General features: G+C 38.6%; 2 protein-coding genes across 5 annotated transcripts in view; one reads left to right on the forward strand and one right to left on the reverse strand.

The window, feature by feature from the left end:
- On the forward strand, nt 1-9,207 carry edem2 (ER degradation enhancer, mannosidase alpha-like 2). The gene is made up of 11 exons (XM_072697001.1): nt 1-204; nt 2,088-2,198; nt 2,383-2,422; nt 2,518-2,623; nt 3,417-3,542; nt 3,963-4,174; nt 6,834-6,975; nt 7,129-7,253; nt 7,498-7,642; nt 7,844-7,965; nt 8,175-9,207. Exons 1-11 carry the CDS (start codon nt 98-100, stop codon nt 8,643-8,645), a joined length of 1,707 nt encoding a protein of 568 aa, XP_072553102.1. The 5' UTR covers nt 1-97; the 3' UTR covers nt 8,646-9,207.
- LOC140577164 (NUAK family SNF1-like kinase 1) overlaps nt 8,880-23,750 on the reverse strand; it is a 21,186-nt gene continuing 6,315 nt past the window's right edge. The window contains exons 4-10 of one of the 4 annotated variants that reach the window (XM_072697003.1): nt 18,777-19,378; nt 14,700-14,820; nt 14,178-14,329; nt 13,039-13,104; nt 11,107-11,262; nt 10,738-10,870; nt 8,880-10,431 (exon numbers count right to left, since the gene is read on the reverse strand). In XM_072697003.1, coding sequence (XP_072553104.1) covers nt 9,773-10,431; nt 10,738-10,870; nt 11,107-11,262; nt 13,039-13,104; nt 14,178-14,329; nt 14,700-14,820; nt 18,777-19,046 — 1,557 coding nt within the window. In that variant the 5' untranslated portion in view covers nt 19,047-19,378 and the 3' untranslated portion in view covers nt 8,880-9,772. The remainder of the gene's footprint in view (nt 10,432-10,737; nt 10,871-11,106; nt 11,263-13,038; nt 13,105-14,177; nt 14,330-14,699; nt 14,821-18,776; nt 19,379-23,750) is intronic. The other 3 variants (XM_072697002.1, XM_072697004.1, XM_072697005.1) reach the window with 3 other exon arrangements.

A 23,750-nucleotide genomic window follows, 5' to 3' on the forward strand; every position in this document is an offset into this window, starting at 1 on the left:
GCGAGCTTCCTGCATCAACAAACCGGAGAGAAGTGTCAAATAAATGTAGCTTGAACGTCTTCTGTTACCTTGTTTTCCCCTCACTCCGGGCAGCTTCATGCTCACTCTCCTGTTCAGCGCCGTGTTTTGTGCAGCATACTTGTCTCCGTCCATCAGCCATGTCAAAGGGAGCGAGTTCACAGAGGAGGAGATGGCTCATTACAGGTGACTTAGCTCAAGTGATGTAGCACGAGCTGCTTTATATACTGTAGGACTGCCGGACTGCAGTAACGTAGGATGCAGTCTGTATATATATATATATATATATATATATATATATATATATATATATATGCACTGTTTACTTCTGGAATATATTGGTAATATGTTAGGATATGAAATCAGTAATCAGTAAAACAAAATGCAAATATCACCCTAGCTTTAAACAAATATTGCGATAATAACCTGATATATTATTAGCTACATGAATTACTATGATATAGGCATCACATTCATTCATTTAATAAAATTGCGTAGTAGAGCAAAAGGTACAGTAAACGTACCTATCGAGCACGCTTGCTGCCATATTTGAGCTCAAATTACCTATAAGAAACTGACAATATTTTGAAACTGATTTGTATTACAACTATTTTGCAAACTTTAGAGTTTAATGTTACTACCAATGCATATTATGACTACATGATTACTTATATTGACGATATTTTTAATATCATTGCAAGGTGAGCTTAAAGGGTACAGTAAACCAGAGAGCGTCAGTGTGACATCAAAAAGATAACATGTCATTTAATAGATTTAAATGATCAATACGTTTCATTCAAATTAAAGCAATGTACAATTTTTTAATGTAACAAATGAAACAGGCTTCAAACATTCACTGATTTCACAGCTTTAAAATTATAATCTTCTATTATCTGATGTTATATGTTTAATTTTAAAATAATAATAATGCATTTTCTACACAAACTGAAACTCCCACACATCCTCTTAAATGTCCATAACCAATCCATCTAGTCAGTTCTACATGACGCCATTCATTCACCACTGGCAATGAAATAACTAATCAATTTCAGTGGCTTGTTGCTGAATGTTAGTGGTTTGGTACTTTAAAATGGCTCTTTACTTTTAAATAGAACTGCAGTGATTTTTTAAATAAATATTTTAAATCAAATGTATTGTTGTGAGCTTAATTGGAACAGGGGCATGTTTAATGGGTACAATACAAAGTCTTTTTTGCTTTTAAAGATATGTCTTTTTATTAACATACAAATGGTTTTAAAATGCAGTTAAGTGAAATGATTTTATATGAGCATTTGAATATCATTTATGCCTTGTACCCTAAAAAAATAGATTTTGTGAGATTAGTAGGTACCATTTACCCTAGGTTTTCCTAGATAAATATTTCTTTGCAGCACTTGGCAGTTACCATCTGCCAACATGACCCCAACCTGCTTTTATTTATTTATTAAACTTTTTTGCTTTATTTATGTTGAGATAATGATATAAATAACAAGCTAAAACTAATAATAATGAACAATTATTATTTCCAATAAAGGAAATGTGTAAATCCTTTGTCCTTTAGGGCTTCTCGAGATATTAACGTTAATTTAAGAAATTAACGTTTTCTTGACAGATGAGGCTGTGGCTAAATATATGGATGCTCTGACCATGTAAAGAGCTCTATAACTTAGCTTCTAGTAGTGAAAATGTAATTGTTGTTTTTTCAAAATATAGTTCTGACTAGTATAATACGATTTATAGATATGTGTAACTGCTCAAAATGATATTTACACAGCTGGCATGGAAGAGTGTCATCACAGAAAAAATCAAACCAGAGCTGCGAGGACAGTGTGTAGACTGTACACTTACAAAACACAGTAATAAATACAGTGTTAATAAAAAAAAATATATGAATTTTATTCTCCTTCTGGAAACAGTGTTTATTGTATTACGGATAACTCAAAAAGTAAAGTAATTATTACAGTAAATATGCTAATCATAGTGTTTAGATTATTTCCCATTGCCATTGCAACAAATGCTTTTAGGCAGCACACACCCTCTTATCTTCTACACTTCTTTTCTTTCTGTAGACATCGAATAAAGTCCATGTTCTACCATGCCTACAACAGTTATTTGGACCATGCATATCCATATGATGAGCTCCGACCACTGACATGCGATGGACAAGATACATGGGGCAGGTATAATCAAACTGATCACAAATCTGCATCATTTTGATCAAATGTTGTTATCTGGTTGATAAGCAGCATTTAAGGGCTATCCTAGTTGCTCTAGGTTTGTGGGCTGCCCTGCTGCATGGCTTGAAAGACCTGCTTGCATAATTGTTAAATAGGCCTAACATTTCTCTCTCTTCCCTGATCTTAGTTTTTCACTCACTCTCATTGATGCTTTGGATACTTTGCTGGTATGAATGTTTAAAAAATATTTTTGCATGAAACATATCATTGGTTTTGTTGATTGCTTCTGGTTGTGAATCATGTTTTCTGCCTATTTTCTCAGATACTGGGGAACCACACAGAGTTTCAGCGGGTGGCCACTCTTCTTCAGGACACTGTGGATTTTGACATTGATGTAAATGCATCTGTGTTTGAGACAAACATACGAGGTGAGGGCGTGTTAGGTGGTGTAACTAGGATCTAATGCGCTCTGGGGTACAAAACCTGTTCTCATGAGTCTGTCCCATTAAAAACAATTATTTCACTGAATTGCAAAAATGATCAGGTAATTTGCTTGTTATTTGCTATTGTTCTATGCGAAATTGGTGCTCTAATATAGGCTAATGGTTTAATCATGGATGTGAAATTGCAGTAATAATATTAAAGTAATAATATATATGTGGTCCAATGAAGACTGGCCATGCCCCTAGTCCAATTGCTTCAATTTGCTGTGGGTGGTTATGCCACTGACCTGATCATTTATTCCTGAGCCTACTTTTGATTTATTCCAGGTATCAGATCACTTCAACTGATTTCATACTTTTCTTAAGGATAGGGGGTAATACTATACTACAAAAAAGCTTTGCTGAATCTGTTTATACAGAGTGGTTTGTAACTGGTTTATGAAGGAGTGTAATGATAATCTCAGCCCACAATTAATTTGGATTCATGATACTATATATTCAATATTCTCACAATATTGTAAACTAATAATGAAATAATAATAATAATGAAATAATAAATAATAATGAAAATTGATGACCGCACTGATGATGCTTAATTCACTAATGAGACTACAGCTGTGAGGCAGATCTCATTAGTAGAATGGTAAGATTAGATTTATGACATTAATTGAGTGTCACAATGTGTAATCACACCCATAGTAATGTGTAAACTTTAAACTTGAAGAAGTGATGCTTAAGTTGCTCATGGGAATTTCTGTTTGTATTTGTGTGTATGTAGTGGTCGGTGGACTTCTCTCAGCCCATCTGCTGTCCAAGCAAGCTGGGGTGGAGGTTGAGGAGGGCTGGCCATGCTCAGGGCCACTGCTTCGTATGGCTGAAGATGCAGCACGTAAACTCCTCCCAGGTGGGGAATTAATACACACAGGAGTAATAATGTTACTACCTAAAATGTGACTGTAAAGCAATGAAGTCACTATACCACATGCAGTTGAGTTTACAGGTTCACACAGCACCAAAGGAAAATTATTAGAGCACGGTTTAATAAATAAATAAACAAATAAATAGATAAATGTGTGTATATATATATATATATATATATATATATATATATATATATATATACATTTATTTGTTCAGAAATAGATCTTTATTGATCACCTTAGCTAAACTGCAACCTAGGCTTCTCTGGGTGAACTAGGCACAAAAATCTTAATGGCTTTTTTATGTAGAGAAGCATTTTAACTTTATTTAATAATAAAAATAAACAAATAAATCAAAGCTATTCTATTATATTTGCCTCCATCATGATCTTTGTGTTTTCCAGCATTCCACACACCAACTGGTATGCCTTATGGCACAGTGAACCTGCTGAGGGGAGTCAACCCCACTGAGACCCCCGTTACCTGCACTGCTGGGGTGGGAACCTTCATCCTGGAGTTCTCCACCCTCAGCCACTTGACTGGCGATCCTGTGTTTGAAAACGTTGCCCGCAAGGCCCTTAGTTCCCTCTGGAAGACCCGCTCCGATATTGGCTTGGTAAAAAACTGCTTACTTTAAGTGCTGCACAACATCCATCTTTGCCAGACCTAGTGGCACTACTCATCATCTTTTAGCAATGCATGCTCTAGCTGTCTGTGCAGTAGTTCTAAGCAGGAGATTTTTTAAAAACCATTTTGCAAAGTAGATTTATAGAACACAGCAAAGTAAGTTCCTTGAGATTTAGCTAAATTGGCATGTTTGCTTCTAAAGGAACGTGAGTTCATATGCAATTACAAGCTCCAGTACCTTAGGTCAATGATATGCATTCTCATCACATGAATTCATGTCTTGATTCCATGTTATTTGGATGAAGTGCGCTACAAACACAGGCAAAAATTCTTTAAAACCTTAAATCAGATTCGTATTACACTGAATGAAATGCTGAATGAAATGCTTGCATAGGGTCATGAGGGTCCTATATTTACAAGACATAAGGTCTGCACACCCCTTTCACCTTGTCCACGTTACATTACAGACTTATTATACAATGGATTGATTCATTTTGTCACAACATTCTACAGAAAATAACCCACAATAATATTTTGAATGACACCAAAAAAGCACTGAGGTGCATTTAGTTTTCACTGATACTGCTTAAAATGTTGCTATAACTTAAGTGGAGTCACCCTGTGATTGGATATGATTGGGGTTGGCCTATATATATATATATATATATATATATATATATATATATATATATATATATATATATTTACATTTACATTTACGGCATTTAGCAGACGCTCTTATCCAGAGCGACTTACAAAGTGCTTTGCTATTTACCCAAGAAAACCTCAGCTAGTTAGAATAGACTAATACAAAAGATACCTCCAAGCTTAGACATTACTAAACACAATACAATAAGGCGACCATAGAACTATTCGTCCAAGTACTCTCTGAAGAGGTGGGTCTTCATATATATATATATATATATCCTATATAAGATCAAAGAGTTGACAGTGCTCAATACTTTGTTATGTATTCTTTGTTGGCAATGACAGAGGTCAAACGTTTTCTGTAAGTCTTCACAAGGTTGGCACACACCGTTGCTGGTATGTTGGCCCATTCATGTTGGCCCTGCAGATCTCCTCTAGAGCAGTGATGTTTTGGGGCTGTCGGCAGACAACACAGACTTTCAACTCCCTACAAAGGTTTTCTGTGGAGTTGAGATCTGGAGACTGGCTAGGCCACTCCAGGACCTTGAAATGCTTCTTACGAAGCCACTCCTTTGTTGCCCTGGCAGTGTGCTTGGGATCATTGTCATGCTGAAAGACCCAGCCACGTTTCATCTTCAATGCCCTTGCACTCAAAATCTCACAATACATGGCCCCATTCATTCTTTCATGTACACGGAACAGTCGTCCTAGTCCCTTTGCAGAGAAACAGCCCCAAAGCATGATGTTGCCACCCCCATGCTTCACAGTTGGTATGGTGTTCTTTGGATGCAACTCAGCATTCACTCTCCTCCAAACACAACGAGTTGTGTTTGTACCAAACAGTTCTACTTTGGTTTCATCTGACCATAAGACATTCTCCCAATACTCCCCCCATGTGGTTCTGGGATTTTTGCTCATCGTTCTTGTGATCATTTTGACCCCATGGGCTGAGATCTTGCGTGGAGCCCCTGATCGAGGGAGATTAGCAGTGGTCTTGTAGGTCTCCCATTTTCTGATTATTGCTCCCACAGTAGATTTCTTCACACCAAGCTGCTTGCCTATTGCAGATTCAGTCTTCCCAGCCTGGTGCAGGTCTACAATTTGTTTCTGGTGTCCTTCGACAGCTCTTTGGTCTTCACCATAGTGGAGTTTGGAGTGTGACTGTTTGACGTTGTGGACAGGTGTCTTTTATACTGTTAACGAGTTCAAACAGGTGCCATTAATACAGGTAATGAGTGGAGGACAGAGAAGCCTCTTAAAGAAGAAGTATATAATATATATAATGACATTGATATTTGTGTCCCATTCAACTTTCAACAAAATTCAACTTTGAAATTCATTTGTCCAAAGCATGTTGTCCCAGATATCCTGGACTTCATGTAGGTGTTCTCTGAAAACGTTTGTCTTGCTCTGATTATATATATTTTTGCCAGCAAGGGTTATCCCATTGCATACCTTCTATGAAAATCAAAGGTGCGTGTGGTTTCTTTCTGATGATAGATGCAAGAATGGCCTGACCTGGCCATGCTGACAGTTGTTGCACTTGTAAATTATTTTGCAGACAGTGGAACGACTGATTTCTAAGTGTTTTGAGATCTTTTAAAATTCTTTTCCAGACTATGCATCTACAATTTTTTCCTAAAGGCTTCAGAAAGCTATTTGGATCTCACCATGGTAATAACACTTACTGTACCAATCAAGAGCAAACCAAAGTAATTGAAATCTGTAGCTGATGCGCTGCACCTGGTTCTAATTTTGGGTATTTGAAGAAGTAATAGGGCACCCTAACCTTTTCCTCACATGAAAATAGTGTTTTCATTAAATGTATATGTTTCTACAGTTATATGTGTTTAGTTATTAGTTCCTTACATCTCCCAATATTGTTTAAATGAAGATCAAATATCCATATGACAAAGGTTTTCATGGGGGGTCCTAACCTTTTCGTGTGTGTGTGTGTGTGTGTGTGTGTGTGTGTATATATATATATTAATTTCTTTCAGGTTGGAAACCATATTGATGTTATCACTTCAAAGTGGGTTGCTCAGGATGCAGGTATTGGAGCAGGGGTTGATTCGTATTTTGAGTACCTTGTGAAGGGTGCTATTTTGCTGCAAGATGAGGAACTACTGACCATGTTTCATGGTATGTCAGCATTCTTGTGATATCATACAGAATATAACTGTAGTCTACTACTATCGTTTGTCTGCAAATTAACTTGTGTCTAATCAAAACCATAGAGGCATATAAAGGACAAATGTTTTTTGCTGACCTGAAATATTCTTAATTGTGTTGTAGAGTTTGATAAGTCCATAAAGAACTACACCAAGTTCGATGACTGGTACTTGTGGGTGCAAATGCATAAGGGGACAGTTTCCATGCCTGTCTTTCAATCTCTGGAGGCATTCTGGCCTGGGCTGCAGGTGAGAGGACAGCCAGTTTCATTTCCTTTAGACAGACTAATATGCAATGCCATGAACCTAAGTGGACAAGCATATGCCTGTTACCAGTGGAAGTGTAAATCACAGACTGTCTATCTCAAATTTCATCATGCATCTGGAGTAAAAACTCTTTAATCGTGACTTCTCAGTTGCTTCACTCCATTTCACTCAATTTCATGTCTGTTTTATTTAATAATTGTGTTTGGTGTGTATGAAACCATTTCAGAGTCTGATAGGGGATATTGACAGTGCCACAAGAACCTTCCAGAACTATTACACAGTATGGCGTCAGTTTGGTGGGCTTCCGGAGTTCTACAGTATTCCTCAGGGTTACACAGTGGACAAGCGAGAGGGCTATCCGTTACGTCCAGGTACATGCAGATCTGTAAAATAACTGAAATAAAAAGTGAGAATTTTGGTTGTGAAACATTGATTAGCACTCTCCTCCCAGCACTCCAAGTCTTTTCTTACTTCAGAGAATGTGAAGGTGCATGTACAAAATGTAGAATATTGCATAATCTAGTGAAAATATGTAAAACAAAAGTAACTGTTTCTATTATTCATTGTTTCAGAGCTGATAGAGAGTGCCATGTACCTGTATAAGGCAACAGGCGACCTGACATATTTACAGCTGGGCCGGGATGCAGTAGAGTCCATAGAGAAAATCAGCCGTGTTAAATGTGGCTTTGCTAGCGTGAGTACTTAAGCATTGATCCTTGTACAGCATGTTTTCCCACCACTGGTATAATTGAGGCATTGCCTTGTCATTATTAACAGTATAGATTTGTTTATCTATTGGTCAGTCCTGGTAACAGAGTGTGGTTTTCAAAGGCTACATATCCCCCCCACCCCCAACTCCCTTGTTCAGTTGTTAAATTCTTCTTCTTGTGCCTTCTTGCACAGATAAAGGACGTGAGGGACCACAAGCTAGATAACCGCATGGAGTCGTTCTTCTTGGCTGAAACAATTAAGTATCTCTACCTCCTGTTTGACCCTGACAACTTCCTTCACAACAATGGCACAAAGTTTGAGCTGGGAGGTCCACGGGGAGACTGCATTCTCGGTGCAGGGGGCTATATTTTTAATACAGAGGCACATCCGCTCGACCCTGCTGCCCTACACTGCTGCAGCAAGGACCAGGACGAACGCAAGGAGCTACAGGACATCCTTCTCAGCCTATCAGAGCCACTGAAATCTCCAATTGACCACCCAGTGGAAGCATCAGGGGAGAAGATTCCTTCTGGCATTGGCTCCTCGGAAAGCATAGCATTAACTCCTGGTGAAAGAAAGAAAGCACCTGTGCTGTCCTGCCCCACACAGCCGTTCAGTGCTAGATTAGCGGTCATGGGTCAAGTCTTTACTGATGGCACTTGAGCAGACGTGGTGTTTCTCTGTCAACCCCATTCAGGTTACAGAATGACAGAGGAACAGAATCAGAAGGACATTGTTTTAATGTGTTTTGAATAATGTCTTAATTATTTCACACCTCATATTTTGTAAAAATGTATAAGTATAAAAAAGGGCTTTAAGATTTAGGTTCTGTTCTATGGCATATTGCCTTTTCAGCTTAAAATAAAAAGAAAGAAAAAAATGTCTGTTGAAATGCTGTTGGCACATTTTTTTTATAAAAGCATAGGAAATACAAATACACATTCATATGCTCAAGAAGGAACAATTTGAGCAGATTAATGGGCCACACAAGACCAAACGTCTCAGCTTATCTGGGATTTGACTATTGCTAATGCTACTGTTTCATGCTAATCAGCCTCATACAGGACAGAGTCTGGCCTCCTGTCTAAAAAGAGACTTTACTCCTCACGTGAGAAAGCAACAAAGCTTCGGAAATCAAGGGTGAATAACCCCCTCCATCTCCTCCCCAGCACAAGTTTCTACTTCATGCTAACCTCTCTAGCTTGAAATAAAGGCTATAACTGCAGTACCCTGTTTTTTCTACTACTTTTAGGATTAAGAGACCCATGGTTGCTTTAACATATTCTTTTAAGGCCATTGTGTCTATCTTGATCTCAGAGGAGAACTGATTAGTTTCCTCAGAAAGATTCAAGGTCCTGCAGCCCTGTACATCATTTGCAAGCTCGATAATTGCATATGAGGGCAGTCAAATCTGTGTTTTGCATATTCTCATCATCACATATTCAAGGTAACAGGGTTTGGGGCTATTTCTCAAGATATTTTTCTCATTCTATTTTAAAGTTATCTACACTAACATTTATTATATTTTATTAAGTGTTTTGATCACACAAAATCCCACGGAAAACAGAGTGGTAGTCTGATTCCAGCCAACAAAAGAGTCAAACATTAGTTAGTTTCTTAATTTGAACCTTTCATCTCTTTTAGAAGAAAAGGCTAGTAGCATATGGTGGTGACTCGCTTAGCTGAAGGGAGAACAGCAGTTTTTTTTAAATGAATGACATCAAGAAAATACATTATTGTGCCGATTCTTTGAGGTATATAATTAAAGTGTTTTTGAAGCATGCAACCTATCACGTCTTCCATAGTCTAATCTCTATCTCCAGATCCTCCTCCTTATATGGATTACTTAAGCAGCTGTTGTCATGGATACTGCCCTTTGACCATGTTGGATCTAGTTTGTGGTTTGCAGTTGTATCTGATGACAGGTGAAGAGCTGAGCACATGTTTCGTTTGGGAATACCCTTCCTCCTCCTACTATCCTCTGTCCCTTTACTGTCACTCTTTTGGAAGATGACTTTACTACCGCTGTCTTTCTGTCCCGTGTCTGAATTCTCAAGGGAGGATGTGTTTTCATCCTGTGTGTAGTGTTTTTTCAGAATGCCTTTCTTGGCAAGTTTGGCAAGTTGGCACGTATGTGATGCTAAATGCCAGGTTGGAGGTGCAGATGGATAATAGGTGGTGTAGTCAAGGTGCTGAATTGTTCTCTCCTTATGACTCTTTCTGGACATGAGGATGCCTCGTGTTCCATCATCCTCTAATTTTGGGGGAAAGCTGTGATGGATGTTTGCAAGCAGAGTAGAATCGTCAGGAAGATTAAAATCATTGCGGCTGCAGTCATTTGTAGTTATTGTGCAGGTTGGGTTAAGCCACCAGTGCTTTGAAACATCTTCCACAGTGGCTCTTTCTTCTACATTGACTGTCAGCATCCAGCCAATCAGAGCATAAGCATCTGTAGAAAAAGAATACAGCACATTTACTAAAACCTTAACCATCTGTAAGATACTGGCTCTTTGTCAACAAGGCTGTGCTTGATTTAAATGGAATAAGTCATATTTTCTATTTTTATTGGAATAATTGATATAGGTTGGTGATCCTGCTTTTGATTTAGACAATTTAAACACTTTTCTTTCATTCATATTTGCTCACATTGAGCGATGAATGCATTTGATCATATTGGTACACCAAAGATTCAACTTTTCTATGATTTTAACATGTGCAGTTACAATTGCTGAGATTGTGTGTGATGAGACAGTACCTGAGTGAGTGTTGGGTTTCCTGTACCTTCCTTGACTGATCTGCTCTCTAAGGACACTATAATTTTCTCCATCAAAAGGCATCAAACCATACACGAGAGCATAGAGCAATACGCCTAGAGCCCAGCAATCCACCTGCAATACACACACAATATATCAATCAAATGACCATATTCATGTTCATAGACATGTCAGAGTTGTGTAACCCCTTTATGGTTGATGACTACTGTTACTGTGCATGGGCAGTTTGCATTCGTGGCCAGGCTAGAGGCTGACTCATATCATTTAAAGTGTCTTGTAGGCTATAGGTAGGTACAGCTAAATTAAATGGTATAGGTGGCAACAGAATCTCTAGCTGCATGTAAACACACCTCTGGGCCTTGGTATGGCAGCCCATTGATGATCTCTGGTGATGCATATAGGGGGCTCCCACAAAATGTGTCCAGGAATCGGCCATTTTGATATTGGTTAGACAAACCGAAGTCGGCGAGCTGTGACGAAAAACAAAAGTTTATGCATTCAGGGATCTACATACATAAAATACATGCATGAACTGTATTAGGTGACAAAGGTGTTCATTAGATAGGTTAACTGGTCACAACGATTGTTCTGTACCACTTGCTGGAGTCGTTGTTCCCCACTGGTATCAGTAGTCCATAGGGCACCATTATTATGCCATTGGGAGGCACTCAATGTGTCAGAAGTCCATTTCTGGTACACTTTCACTATAGCTCCAGTGAGTGGTCCAGAGCAAGACAGGACAAGTTAACCTCCATAATGAACACCTACCGTCACCTAATACAGTCCATGCTACAACGTCTTGCTAGTGTCATCCAATCCAAGGCCTTAGTGTTAGGTGTTAGGTAGCTGGTCATAGTATTCAGTGTATGTCATATATCAAGTAAAATATTTTTTAAAAAATGGGCACTCAAACAATTTTATCTCTCATATAAAAAAATGATTGTGATGTGTTCTCAGAGTTTGATTAGCTTGTATCTTTGAAACTTTTCAAGAGAATTGTAGGATTGCTAAAAAGCAAATCAAGACCCCCAGTTTGACTGCAAAAGATCTTGGCTTTGGTGCAGTGGTGTCCTGTTTTTCTGTCCTTCAGATGTCCTGTGGACTAATAAACCTAAAATAGAACTTGGGCTGTGATAAGCATAAGTGTGTTTGGAGAAAAAGAGTGCAGACCTATAAAAAAGTCCCCTTTTCCAGCTGTTAAGTCTCATATATAACTACTGTACAGTTTTGTTTTTTTTTAATTACATTTTGATTTTCACTGTATTTTAATATTTTACCATGCACTAGTATACAGTGGAGGAAATAAGTATTTGAACCCCCACTGATTTTGAAAGTTTGTACTCTGACAAATAATTTAACAGTCTAGGATTTTTATGGTAGCTTTATTTTAACTGAGAGATGGAATATCAAAAAGAAAATCTAGAAAATTAAATAATATTTAAATAAAAAAATAATTTGCATTTCATTGAGGGAACTAAGTATTTGATCCCCTAAAAACCATGACTAATGTTGGCTCCCACAGACCACTGACACACCCTAATCTCAGTGAAGTCGTTACCTGCATGAGAGACACCTGTCCCAAATTGTCACCTGTGTAAAAGGCCACCTGCCAAGAGATTCAGTGACACTCCAACAGCTCCACCATGGGCAAGACTAAAGAGCTGTCTAAAGATGTCAGGGGCAAAATTATTGACCTACACAAGGCTATAATGGGCTACAAAGCCATAAGTAGGAAGCTGGATGAGAAGGTGACAACTCTTGGTGCAATTATTCGGAAGTGGAAGAAGTACAACATTACTGTCAATCGACCTAGGTCTGGAGCTCCATGCAAGATATCGCCTTGTGGAGTCTCATTGATCATGAGAAAGGTTAAAAATCAGCCAAGAACTACACAGGAGGAGCTGGTTAATAAAATAATTACAAGAAACGTCTGACTGCTGTGCTTGCCAACAAGGGTTTTGCCACCAAGTATTAAATGATGTTTTACTCGGGGGTCAAATACTTATTTCCTTCAATGAAATTCAAGTTAATTTTTATTTCTCATTTCATGTAATTTTCTCCGTTTTTCTTTTGATATTCTATGCGTCACTGTTAAAATAAAACTGCCATAAAAGTATGAGACGTTTCATTTATTTTTTTGTATTAAAACTTTAAGTCAGTGGGGGGTCAAATACTTATTTCCTCCACTGTATGTACCACTAAAAGAAATTGCACTAAATTAATGCAAAATGGACCATATTATACAATTCTTGGCTGTATGTGAAAGACAATTTTAATTTTACCTTGACATTTAAGTCCTGGTCCAGTAAAATGTTCTCAAGTTTGAGATCTCGATGAACTACTCCATTCTAATAGAAAGAAAAAAACATAATTTTGAAACACATGGTATTAGCATATAGGCTACCAACCTTCGTGATCATTTTCATCATCTAGTTGAAGTTTAGCCTTTAGCATTAGTTTCATTCTCTAAAATCATGTTATTCTTTACCATGGTAAATTCAAATACACATTTTCTGTCATACCCTGTGAGTACACTAAACGTGAACTGTGTCAGTATGTGAAGTCTGAAATCTTTAGATCCCCAGAAGATTTGGAAACAGGAGTCAAGTTCTCACCAGAAGTAAGAGTTTAAGGATTAGAGGATTTGCCATATTTCAGTACATTTAAAATGTACATGTTTTAAGTCTTTGGAATTTTCAAAGTAGCTCAGTAACTGGCTTTTGTAAATGACATTAAGAATGCACGTTTATATGGTAATTTGCCCTACGCACAACTTAAGCGTATTATGTGCTTAAAGGTCCATATTTACTGTTTTCCACGTTTATACAATATAAATATACAGTTGCAATCAGATTTAAGTGTCTTTAGTACTTTCTAGAGCACCCTTTTGCTGTTATGATCTGCTGTAAATGTAATGCATAGCCAGAGAAAGGCATGGCAGCGTTCCTGAGGAGTTTTAGCCAACTCCACATGGGCAATAACCTCTGGTTCACTAATAATCTTGGGTTTGTGAGCTGCAACCGCCTTCCCACCAACGTTTTTCCAAGGGGTTCAAGTTAGGCAAATGTGGCGACTTCTCCGGAATACTACAGGACTTCTTCAGAAAGCAAGCTTTGGTGGATTGCTTGGACTAGTAGGTATGCTTGTGACACCCAAGCTTCCGCCTCCTCACAGAAGGCATGATGCTTTCTCTTAGGATTTCCTGATACTTGAGCCTGCTGCAGGTTCCCTTTAAGGGGAAACACCACCCTCACCCAGACCCTGAAGAATTAGACTTGTTTTTTTTTTTTCTTTCAAATGATCATTGTACAAAAGAAATGTCTTCATGCTTACATAGGGGGCAGGTGTTCCCTTATTACTGCTGTTTTGGTCGGTCAGCTAGATGCCAGATGTGTATAGTTTGCTGTGTGTAGGTTCTTACTTTGTGGCAGTAAAGCACTGCAGAGGTGATTTGCCTGAAGAAGCATCTGGCTTCCTCCTCTGTGAGTCTTTGTCTCATCTGAATGTACTCATACAGTTCTCCTCCACTGGCATACTCCATCACCATCACTATCTTCTCTCTGCTTTCAAACACTTAACACACAGAATTCATTTTTGACCTCTTAAACAGCAGACACGTTAACAGTTATCCATTCAAATTATTGGACTGGGTTAAAGAAACGTTAAGCATTAAGGCATTCATGCAATACAACACAAAAATACACAATCTTGTACCAGGTAAGATTTTTGATTTACATTGTGTTTTTAATACACAGCAAGGTGTACCACAGTCTTATGCACTCATATTTACTTACTATTTACTATATTTTAAACTAAATGCTGGTATTTTGTCCATATTGTAAACCTTTAACAGAGAGTATGAGCGCATTAATCCCTGTTCATACGGCATATGGCAGTCATATTTAAGTATGTATTTTAGTGTGTGTCTTAGTGTGTGTCTTACCCTCATAAATCTGGATAATGTTTGAATGTGACAGAGAAGATGTGATTTCTATTTCTCTCTTGATGTGGGCTCTGTCAAGATCATCACTGAGCCACTCCTTCCTTATAGATTTCATGGCCACCTGAAACATACATGCAAAGATCAGCAGCATTACACACAGTCACAGTCAAACCAAAAAGTAGATACCCTACATTTAAAGGTTTTCCAGGAACAGTAGGAATTACATCACCTTCAGTCATAGGTGTATCTTTCAAAAATGCAGGAGCAAAAAGACAAAAGAACGTTTCTTTATTGCCAAAAGTAGATGTCCAAAAGGGAGTCAAATCAAATAGAGATCCAAGTAATCTGAGCATTTTATTACTGCATTATTACTGTGATATTTATCTTAGCTTGTAACTTTAAAGCTCGGTTAAACTGTAACATTAATGTATCACATCTAATGCAGAACAGTTAGGATACAATATAAATGTAGCTTAACTACTCAGCATCAGATGGGATACACTAATGTTACATTTGACCCTATTACTGAATATAGGAAACATTTTGAAACAACTAAATGCTATTTGTGTCTAATGAGAGATGAAGGAATTGTTAATATCAACCTATTATCAAACAGCACTCAACCACTGCACTCACCTCTTATTAGAAAACAACAAAACAAATAGTAGTTAGCTACTATTTCCATTCTCTTAGCACACACTGTTCTTGTTTAGCATTTCTGCGTGGTCTTGGTGGCATTTTCGAAAATGTTTGAACTGATTCCTTCTGCTAAATGTTATTAAAAAGTCATTTAAACACAGAGCACTTTCAAAAAGTGGTGAAGACATGTCCCCAGCGTCCCCAGCATGAATTACATCTATGCCTTTAGGCGTAAGATAAATGAGGCAAGCACAGCTGAAATTAACCCATGTAAGGAACACCTAATTAGTTTTCTGACTAAAATAACAAAGAAAAGAGGTGGTCCAGCAATGTCTGAACTTGTAACCGCTTTGATGTAATAAATGGACATAAACAGAACATAAACCATGCTGTCGTCAGTTAAGGCTGTGCTTCACAGAGGCTATCAAGCAGCTAGTAGTTAGTAGTAGGACAAAACGTAGGACAAGGGTAATTAAAAATAGTATAATGACATTGTCTCGACATTGTCTCTTTACGTTACATTACATCTTATCCAGAGCGACTTACAAAAGTGCTATTTACTCAAGAAAAACCTCAGCTAGTTTGAATAGGCTAAAACACTACTAAACACAAGTCAACAAGGTGACCACTCTACTATTCGCCCAAGTATTCTCTGAAGAGGTGGGTCCTCAGTCTGCGTTTGAAGACAGCGAGCGGCTCTGCCACTCGTTCCCACCTAGGAACACCATAGCAAGCCCTTAGAAAGGACAGGCTTGCCCCAGTGACCATGTAGAAAAAGCCTAGCAACTGCCGAGCACGAGTGAGAACCCCTTAGGCTGCTTAGCATTTTCTTCAGGAAATGCACTTTTCTAGTTGAAGCCATCGTCTTTTCTGCTTCAGTCTTTGAACAGGATAAAAAAAGGATTTGCTGGTATTTGTGGAATCCATTGTTTCTCCATGTTTCACATTGGTCAAGGTCTTCTTTTCATGTAATGTAGTTTTTTTCGTAACCTATAGTTAGTATTTTGTTTTTGTAAGCACATTACAAATGTTGAGTTATGTGGCTGAAGTTGCGGTCAGGGTTTCCTTTTTATGATTCTTCCATGAAGACTATGTTTATGCAAGCAATATTGCACAGTGGAAGGATCTCCCACCACTCGACTTAGTTAAACCTTCCTAGCTAGAGGTTGGGTTTACTAAAAAATGTCAAAATATGCCATTTGGTGAAAGGTGCATAAACCTCCACACAACTATATAAAAATCGAATTAGCTTACATTAGCTCAAATAAAAGAATCTACACTGTAATGGTCCAATTAACCTATATGTAGTTCATTGTCAAAGAGAATACTTGCCCTGTAATATAATAGTTCTGGAAAGCCTCTGTTATTTTAAAGTTGTGTAAATTCCTGATCTGACCTTTAAACAGTCAGGGATAAACAAGTTCGTTGAAGAAGTCAGTTAGTCATTTCTTAGATCACAGCTACATGCTTTATTGTTGTTTTTGTGACCTACATACAGTAGTTCTCCTGGCTTTTTGAAGATGTGGGCTGGCATTCACCCTTTGCCTGTGCACACTAAGCCTACTGATCTCAGGGGTATTGTTCCATTGTCTGGCACGTGAAAGACTATCTGACATCAAAAAGATAAAATATGGCAGATGGCACCAGTCTGATGCCCACTACTGGGCTGATATCAGGGGGAACATACACATTTGTAATAAATCCAGCCTGACACATCACAGAATGGTTGGAGTGCAACACAAAGCCAAACATAATAAAGTAGGTCATATGATCACATTAGCAGTCAGGCAGCCTAGCATTAATGTAAGAAACGTATCCACAATTATACTATCTACTGTAATTACTAGAATTACAATACCTTAATATTAAATTTGCACTATAAGTAATACATTTGTATTTTTTATTTGTAAAAGGTATAACTAGATAAAATTGTATACTTTGTACATTATCGTACATTATCCTTTTCTAAAGTGATGTTTTTGTAATGTGTGTAAAATGTATGACATCTTTTAAGTAAAATGCTGTATGCTGTTTTTATAGAAAAAAAACTGGGTGGCTGTCAGTATCAGCTGATTTTTAGTACTGGTGTTGGCGTTTACTTCCTAAGGAATCCACAAGATATCAAATCATAGCATTAGAGTCATTGATGCGTGACGAAGGTTGACAGTAAACAAGCTTAACACCGTTTGTTCAGCAGAGAATCAAACCTCACACAGTATCCATCATGTCTCCTCTGGCCCAGAAGGGCAGTTATAAGCCCCTCTTGCTGGCCATATTCTCTTTAGCGTTCTCTCCATATGGGAGGCTGCCAATCCACTATGACCCCAATCTGGCCCAGCCCTTCACCCCTCTCCCCGGTCACTGAAACTCTCCCATCACCCCAACCCCAGTTCTGTCGCAATAATATCAGTGTTTGTCTGTGGAAATTCTGGCTTTGATAAAGCAGGTTTCTGGAATATTTCTCGCTCTTACTCAAGCTGACGAGGAGACTTCCCTTAATCTAACTGGCTTATGAGATTATCTCCATTATCGCATATTTAATTCATAGACAATAGACACAGACATGATGAAGGGGGTGGTAAATCATCAGATTGAGGGATGAAAGTGACGGATGGTGTGCACCACGAACACTGCATCAGTCTTAAACACACACACACACACACACACACACACACACACACACACACACACACACTGACACATGCACACAAAGACACAAAGGAAGCAATTCATATCCCTACAAACATTTATCTAGAACAACAGAAGAAGAAACTGAAGACGCTGATTTCAGATGTAATCACAGTAAATTCTGTTTATGAATTAAAAGTATGATCATGATTAGTCATTTACATTCTCTGCCACATAAATAATATTACTTTTACAATACATTAAACTTATAAACACTGCTGTAGGATGAGAGTGTATCACTTGAATGAATTTCTTTTCTAAACTGTGGCTCCTGTAACCAATAAGGAAACACATGAGAGGATGTGAATGGGATGTTATGACTGAGTCACTTTTCAGCCACATTACCTGCTTAGAGAAGTAAAAGCTGTGTATAGAGCTGCAGTACAGTCATTCTCACACACCAAATCCAAATACCAAACGTATTCTTAGGAATTAGCCAATCAAACATGCAGAAACGGGAAAAAAGGTTACATTTACAACTGGAAGACATTTTAGAAATGACAGCATCATATTCGGTGTATCTAAGGCGTAAACAGTCCATTGATTAAAATTAAAAACATGAGGGAAAAAAAAATCAACAATGATGATTTCTTAGCGAACTGGTTCATATCAGTCTCGTTCAATAGCAGTATTATTTTAGAGATTAACTGAAACAATTAATTTATCTATTTCAGGCTCAAGTTTTTAGTCTTTTTATAAGTTTCTAGTTCACCATATTTCACTTCATTTCGCTGGAGATTTCTAACTCACCGTTTTGCCGCTTTGTCTTTCCACTGCTTTTTTCACCTTCCCGTATGTGCCTTTGCCCAGCGTCTCCAGCACGACAAAACGCCGTTTGAGGCTGTGCTTGTGCTGGTGGGTCTTCACTCCGGCGGCGGGATTCATTTTCGCCACAGCGAGGCTTTCGCTCGCGCTCGCGCCCGCGCCCGCGCTCTCCCCCGTGGTGGCGCTGAGCGGTTTGTGGCGCGCGGACGTCTCGCTCGCGCCGCTCCTCTGCTCAGCGCCCTCCTGCCTTCCCATCGTTGAAGGAACTTATAGCTCCCTTTCTTCTGACGGTTCTTCTCCGAAGCTGAGACCTCACCAGCATCCCTCTCGCTCTCTCCGTTCCCGCTCCGTGGACTCCTGTCAGCTGCCGCTCTGCCTCCCCAGATCCACACCAAAACACGCTGGCACGTGGTTCCGTGAGAGGGAGGAGGGGTAGCGGCGCGTCGTTGCCATGGTGAGCAGCTGTCAGATCTGTCAGGAATCCGCGCTGTGTTGTTTTGGAAACAGTAAGGAGGATCATCCGGATGCCAGTCCCTCCTCTCACAGCACAATCCCCTGACGCTTTGATGCACAAGCTATGCGAACACCTGGGTCAAACATGAGCTTATTAATTTACTGTTATTCTATGCATGGCTGAGATTTTTTTGTTTGTTAAGTCAATTATTTTGAATTATTAAATATTCCAGGTGTTCATTAAATATCTTGTTTTGGTTTGCCATGTTGTTTTCATTTATATTTTCTTCAAATATTTTAGCATTAAAAACCCATGTGTGTGATTAAAACATATATAACAGATATCATTGATATCCAATACACTGATATTGCACTGTAATGTAACAGTAGTGAGCTGTCTTGAACTGTGATGAGATAAAATAAAATAACAAAATAAAAGAAAATAAAACTGATTAATAATCAGTTGCATTATAGCAATAATACCTCTGCAAGGTAGTTGCTCTTACTCCCTCGTTCTACTCACTAGACGCTAGAGTGAATGCGGACGGGAGCGAATGAGCACACAACACCCAAGACTTGTGGCTGTCGTCTCACCGTACTAAGGATTAAGGGTTGTAGGTACTGTGCACATCTCTTCATTCATTTTGTGTCTTTCTTGTGTGTCTAGTGTTTCCTCTGTTTGTTGATCACGTCCCACCACTGGTATAAACCACTGGTTCCATGGTCCCTCTCTAGTCATGTACTCTGCATACCAATCTACCCACACAGACTTTGGCACTCTAACACAAGTAAATCCAAAATCCTGAATGAAACCTTTTTTTTCTCACATCTTTCCGTTACATGGGCCACCTTCTTATTTTCTGCCTACACTCCACCCTTCATACCGGATCACTTCTGGTTTCTTCTTCTCCACATTGTCATAATGCATTGTGCTAAAAAAAACTACAGCCTTTCCCAATGCTTTTGGACGTCCCATCTTATGAAGACGTTCAGGTACTTTAAGTTGCACCCATTGCAGACACAGATGTGCAAATGCACTCAAACAGCTTGTCTAATCCTTCTTGAGAAGTACTACCAATAGATTAGGACCATCTAGAGCAGATAGACCTGAACCTATTTGCACCATGCCTAATGCTTAATGCTATTAATGCTAATACTTAAAGTAAAAAAGTAAATGTATTTCTTAAAAAATGGCTTTTAATTTAAACTTTTAAAAATATTTTTTGAGGTACAGCTGAACACAACCATGACAATGAGTTTAAATAATGGTTTTACAGAAGAACTGCAGCATCATCTGCAAAATCACACTTCACATCACATTTTAATCTACTACAGACGCGCCAGACTGTAGCCACAGTGTAGAGACACCGATGGGTTCAGGGCACTTGGGCAGCAGACAATGCACAGGAGAATATCAACCTATCAACTGCAGGCACTGACTTGGGACACTTTGTTTTTTTGCACCTGCAGGGCAGACATGTGCTAGTGCAACAGAACAGAGTGTTCAAAACAGAAAATGCACCCCCCCTCCCATCCCCCTGCCTGTAGGGCAACAGTTTACAACAGCTACTTTTGAATTGCCCGAAGGGGTTAAATGACTGTAAAAGACAAGCTGAGGTCAGCTTAACAGCAAGTTAACAGCGGTCATTCTTCATTAGCAAACTAGTCTTATATACTAACTAGGTAGCTGTGCTGCTCCATTGATGTCTTTCCTGAGTGTGATGAACTCCCTGTACATAGAACATGCTGCATGGACCATCATTCGATTCAGCTTCTTAGTGTTCAGACAGAACAGCCTCTGATACACACCTCTGACACTCTTACTTCGAATCAAACCATGCATATATCGACAATAATCTGGACTTTGGAGCACATTTAGCTGTTTTGTTAAACATTATGGTACAGCAGAAAGGGTTAGATACAGTACCAGTCAAAAGTTTGGATATTTGAATATATGCTGATCACCATCTTATAAACACTGTATTTAAATGCTAGAGTGACCATGATTTTGTTTTAAAATAACAAAATACACACACATACACAGCTTTTTTAGTCCCTGTAGAGAAGTATGGCCAATGGAATAATAGAACTCTCTAAAGTAGATAACCATGAACCTATTGGCAGTGCCATAAATGAATTGCCTAGAATGATGGATGGTGCTCCATCCAGTACTTTTGAGATGAGTTGGAGATGCAGTAGTGATCATCTAACATCCTGATTGGATGATCACCGAATGCAATCAAACATCCACAGCAATGCTCCAAACTCAAGAAGAAAGCTTTCTCTTGACAGTAGAGACAGTTACTCCAAAGGGGGACCACCTCCATATTAATGCCTATGGATTTAGAATGGGGTGTCATTGTGTTGATGTCCCAATACTTTTGTCCATATAGTGTGTATATATATTGATACAAATGAATCCATTTTCATTTGATAATTTACAGTGGAGTTACAGTTGCTGCGAGTAACAGTTGTACCGAGTAACAGTTGCTCTTAAGTTTGTTCATTTGTGTGTGTGTGTGCATGTGTTTGTTTACATCATTGAACTGCAATGGAGGAGCAGGGACAGCAGAGGGCACTCCTGACTAAGCATACAGAGAGAAGACATGACTTTAGAATGACTGGAGAAAGCTGTGGATCTGTGTGTGTATGTATGTATGGCTGCTGTCCAATGAAATGATTTTTTCTCAATGGTTCGAACCCTGTAGCTGCTCTGTACTCTGTGTAAATCATTCAGGACAAACAGACCAATAGAAATGCTCTAAATTACTTGGAATAAACTATTATTTTACATTGACTTCCATTCAAAGTAAAGGACATTTTTGCCTTCTCCTGTCTCTACCATTTTGGAGATGACCAGACGATTAAATGATGACCAGCTTTACACAATCATGCTATTGAAGTGCTAGGAGAGATTCCTTGGTGACCCTAGTCTGGTGCCACAGTGTGCCCCCCCCCCTTCTGCACAGCAACCAGGTGTGTAATGTCTCTTATATTAATTTCTTATTTGAGTTGCTCACTTAACCCTTTGACCCCTAAAGGCCCAACACCTTAATTCCCTATCCTGAAATGAAATATATTGTGTTTTGTTTCAGTTACTGACTACTTTATAGTAACTAAAATCATTTATAATAGTTATTAAATAATAGGTTCAAGGGATTTAAGGCATAATGAAAGCAGAAAATTATACATTTTACACCAGCATGCACATTTGGTTTCTGGAGTTCTCCTCTGTATTTTGCCACCGGATTAAGCAAATGCAGCAAATCATGGAAAACTTCATGGCTTTTTGCACAAGGCTATAAGCATAAGTTAATCATACCACATGCCTAAATAATTACATGCTAGGGGTGGGCAATATGACGCTATTTTCATATTGTGATAAATTGTGTTATTGTGAAACAACACTGACAAACTGCACGTCTCATTACAGAGAGCGTAATTAGTCCTGTTTAATTGAATGGAGTAGAAAAAAGGAATAAAAATCACTGTACTAAGTATGGGACTGTATTTTGATAGCACTGGCGAAATGAGCAGTGGTGGCTCAACGGTTAGAGCTCCCAGCTATTGAAGACAGGGTTGTGGGTTGATACCTGGGCTCTGCAAGCTGCCACCATTGGGCCCTTGAGCAAGGCCCTTCACTCTCTCTGCTCCGGGCACATGTGCTTACAATCACTGTGTGTTTTACTGGTTTCACTGCATGGATGGGTTAAAGGCGGACGCCAAATTCCATCCGTGTCCAACACAAATGGGTAATATGGTTGTCTAATTTGTCTACGTGACAAAATATTGTAATTTTGTCCATATCGCCCAGCCCTATTACAGACCTTGCCTCAAACCATAATAAGTTAGTAAATTATCTCAAAAAGGCTTGCGCAAGTACAAAACTGAAGTAGCTAACTTGCTACTAGCTAGACTTGCGTATCAACAGCAAATAAGTGGTTGATGAAGGGAAAACTGGATAAAGCAGATTTTCTGCAGAATGGTGTAAAACCCAAATTGTGTTCTAAAATAAATTTATTTTATTTATTTATATTCTGTCTCAGATAAACACTACATGTACACGCAGCTACAGGTGCACAGAAATAAGAAATAATACAATTCGTAAAATATTTGTCAACATTTGTATAGCAGCTCTACCCTGAGGTTGCTTCACAATAGTAATATTAAATAAAGTGAAGATACACCAAACTGTTGAACAAGACCAAAGAGGATGTATGATAAAGAGAGTAACTACAGTAGTAATTAAATAGCACAAATTTGCTAAATAGCAAAACAATATATATCCTGAATGTTTATGACAAGGACTGTTAGTGTCAAATCTTATCAGAAACAGCTAAATGGTACTGTTTCTGTATTTGCCTTTGCTTCAAGGTCGTCCGGTCTGCCATTGAATTTGCAAATGCAATACAGAGACGTCCCTGTGGAAGAGCAACAAAGTTGACTTGGTGAGTGCTGTATTATTATCTGTCATGCCAGGCCTTCAGCCAAAGCCAATAAACATCA

Source organism: Salminus brasiliensis, chromosome 14 (genome assembly GCF_030463535.1).
Source record: "Salminus brasiliensis chromosome 14, fSalBra1.hap2, whole genome shotgun sequence".
In the NCBI taxonomy this organism is placed as follows: Eukaryota; Metazoa; Chordata; class Actinopteri; order Characiformes; family Bryconidae; genus Salminus; species Salminus brasiliensis.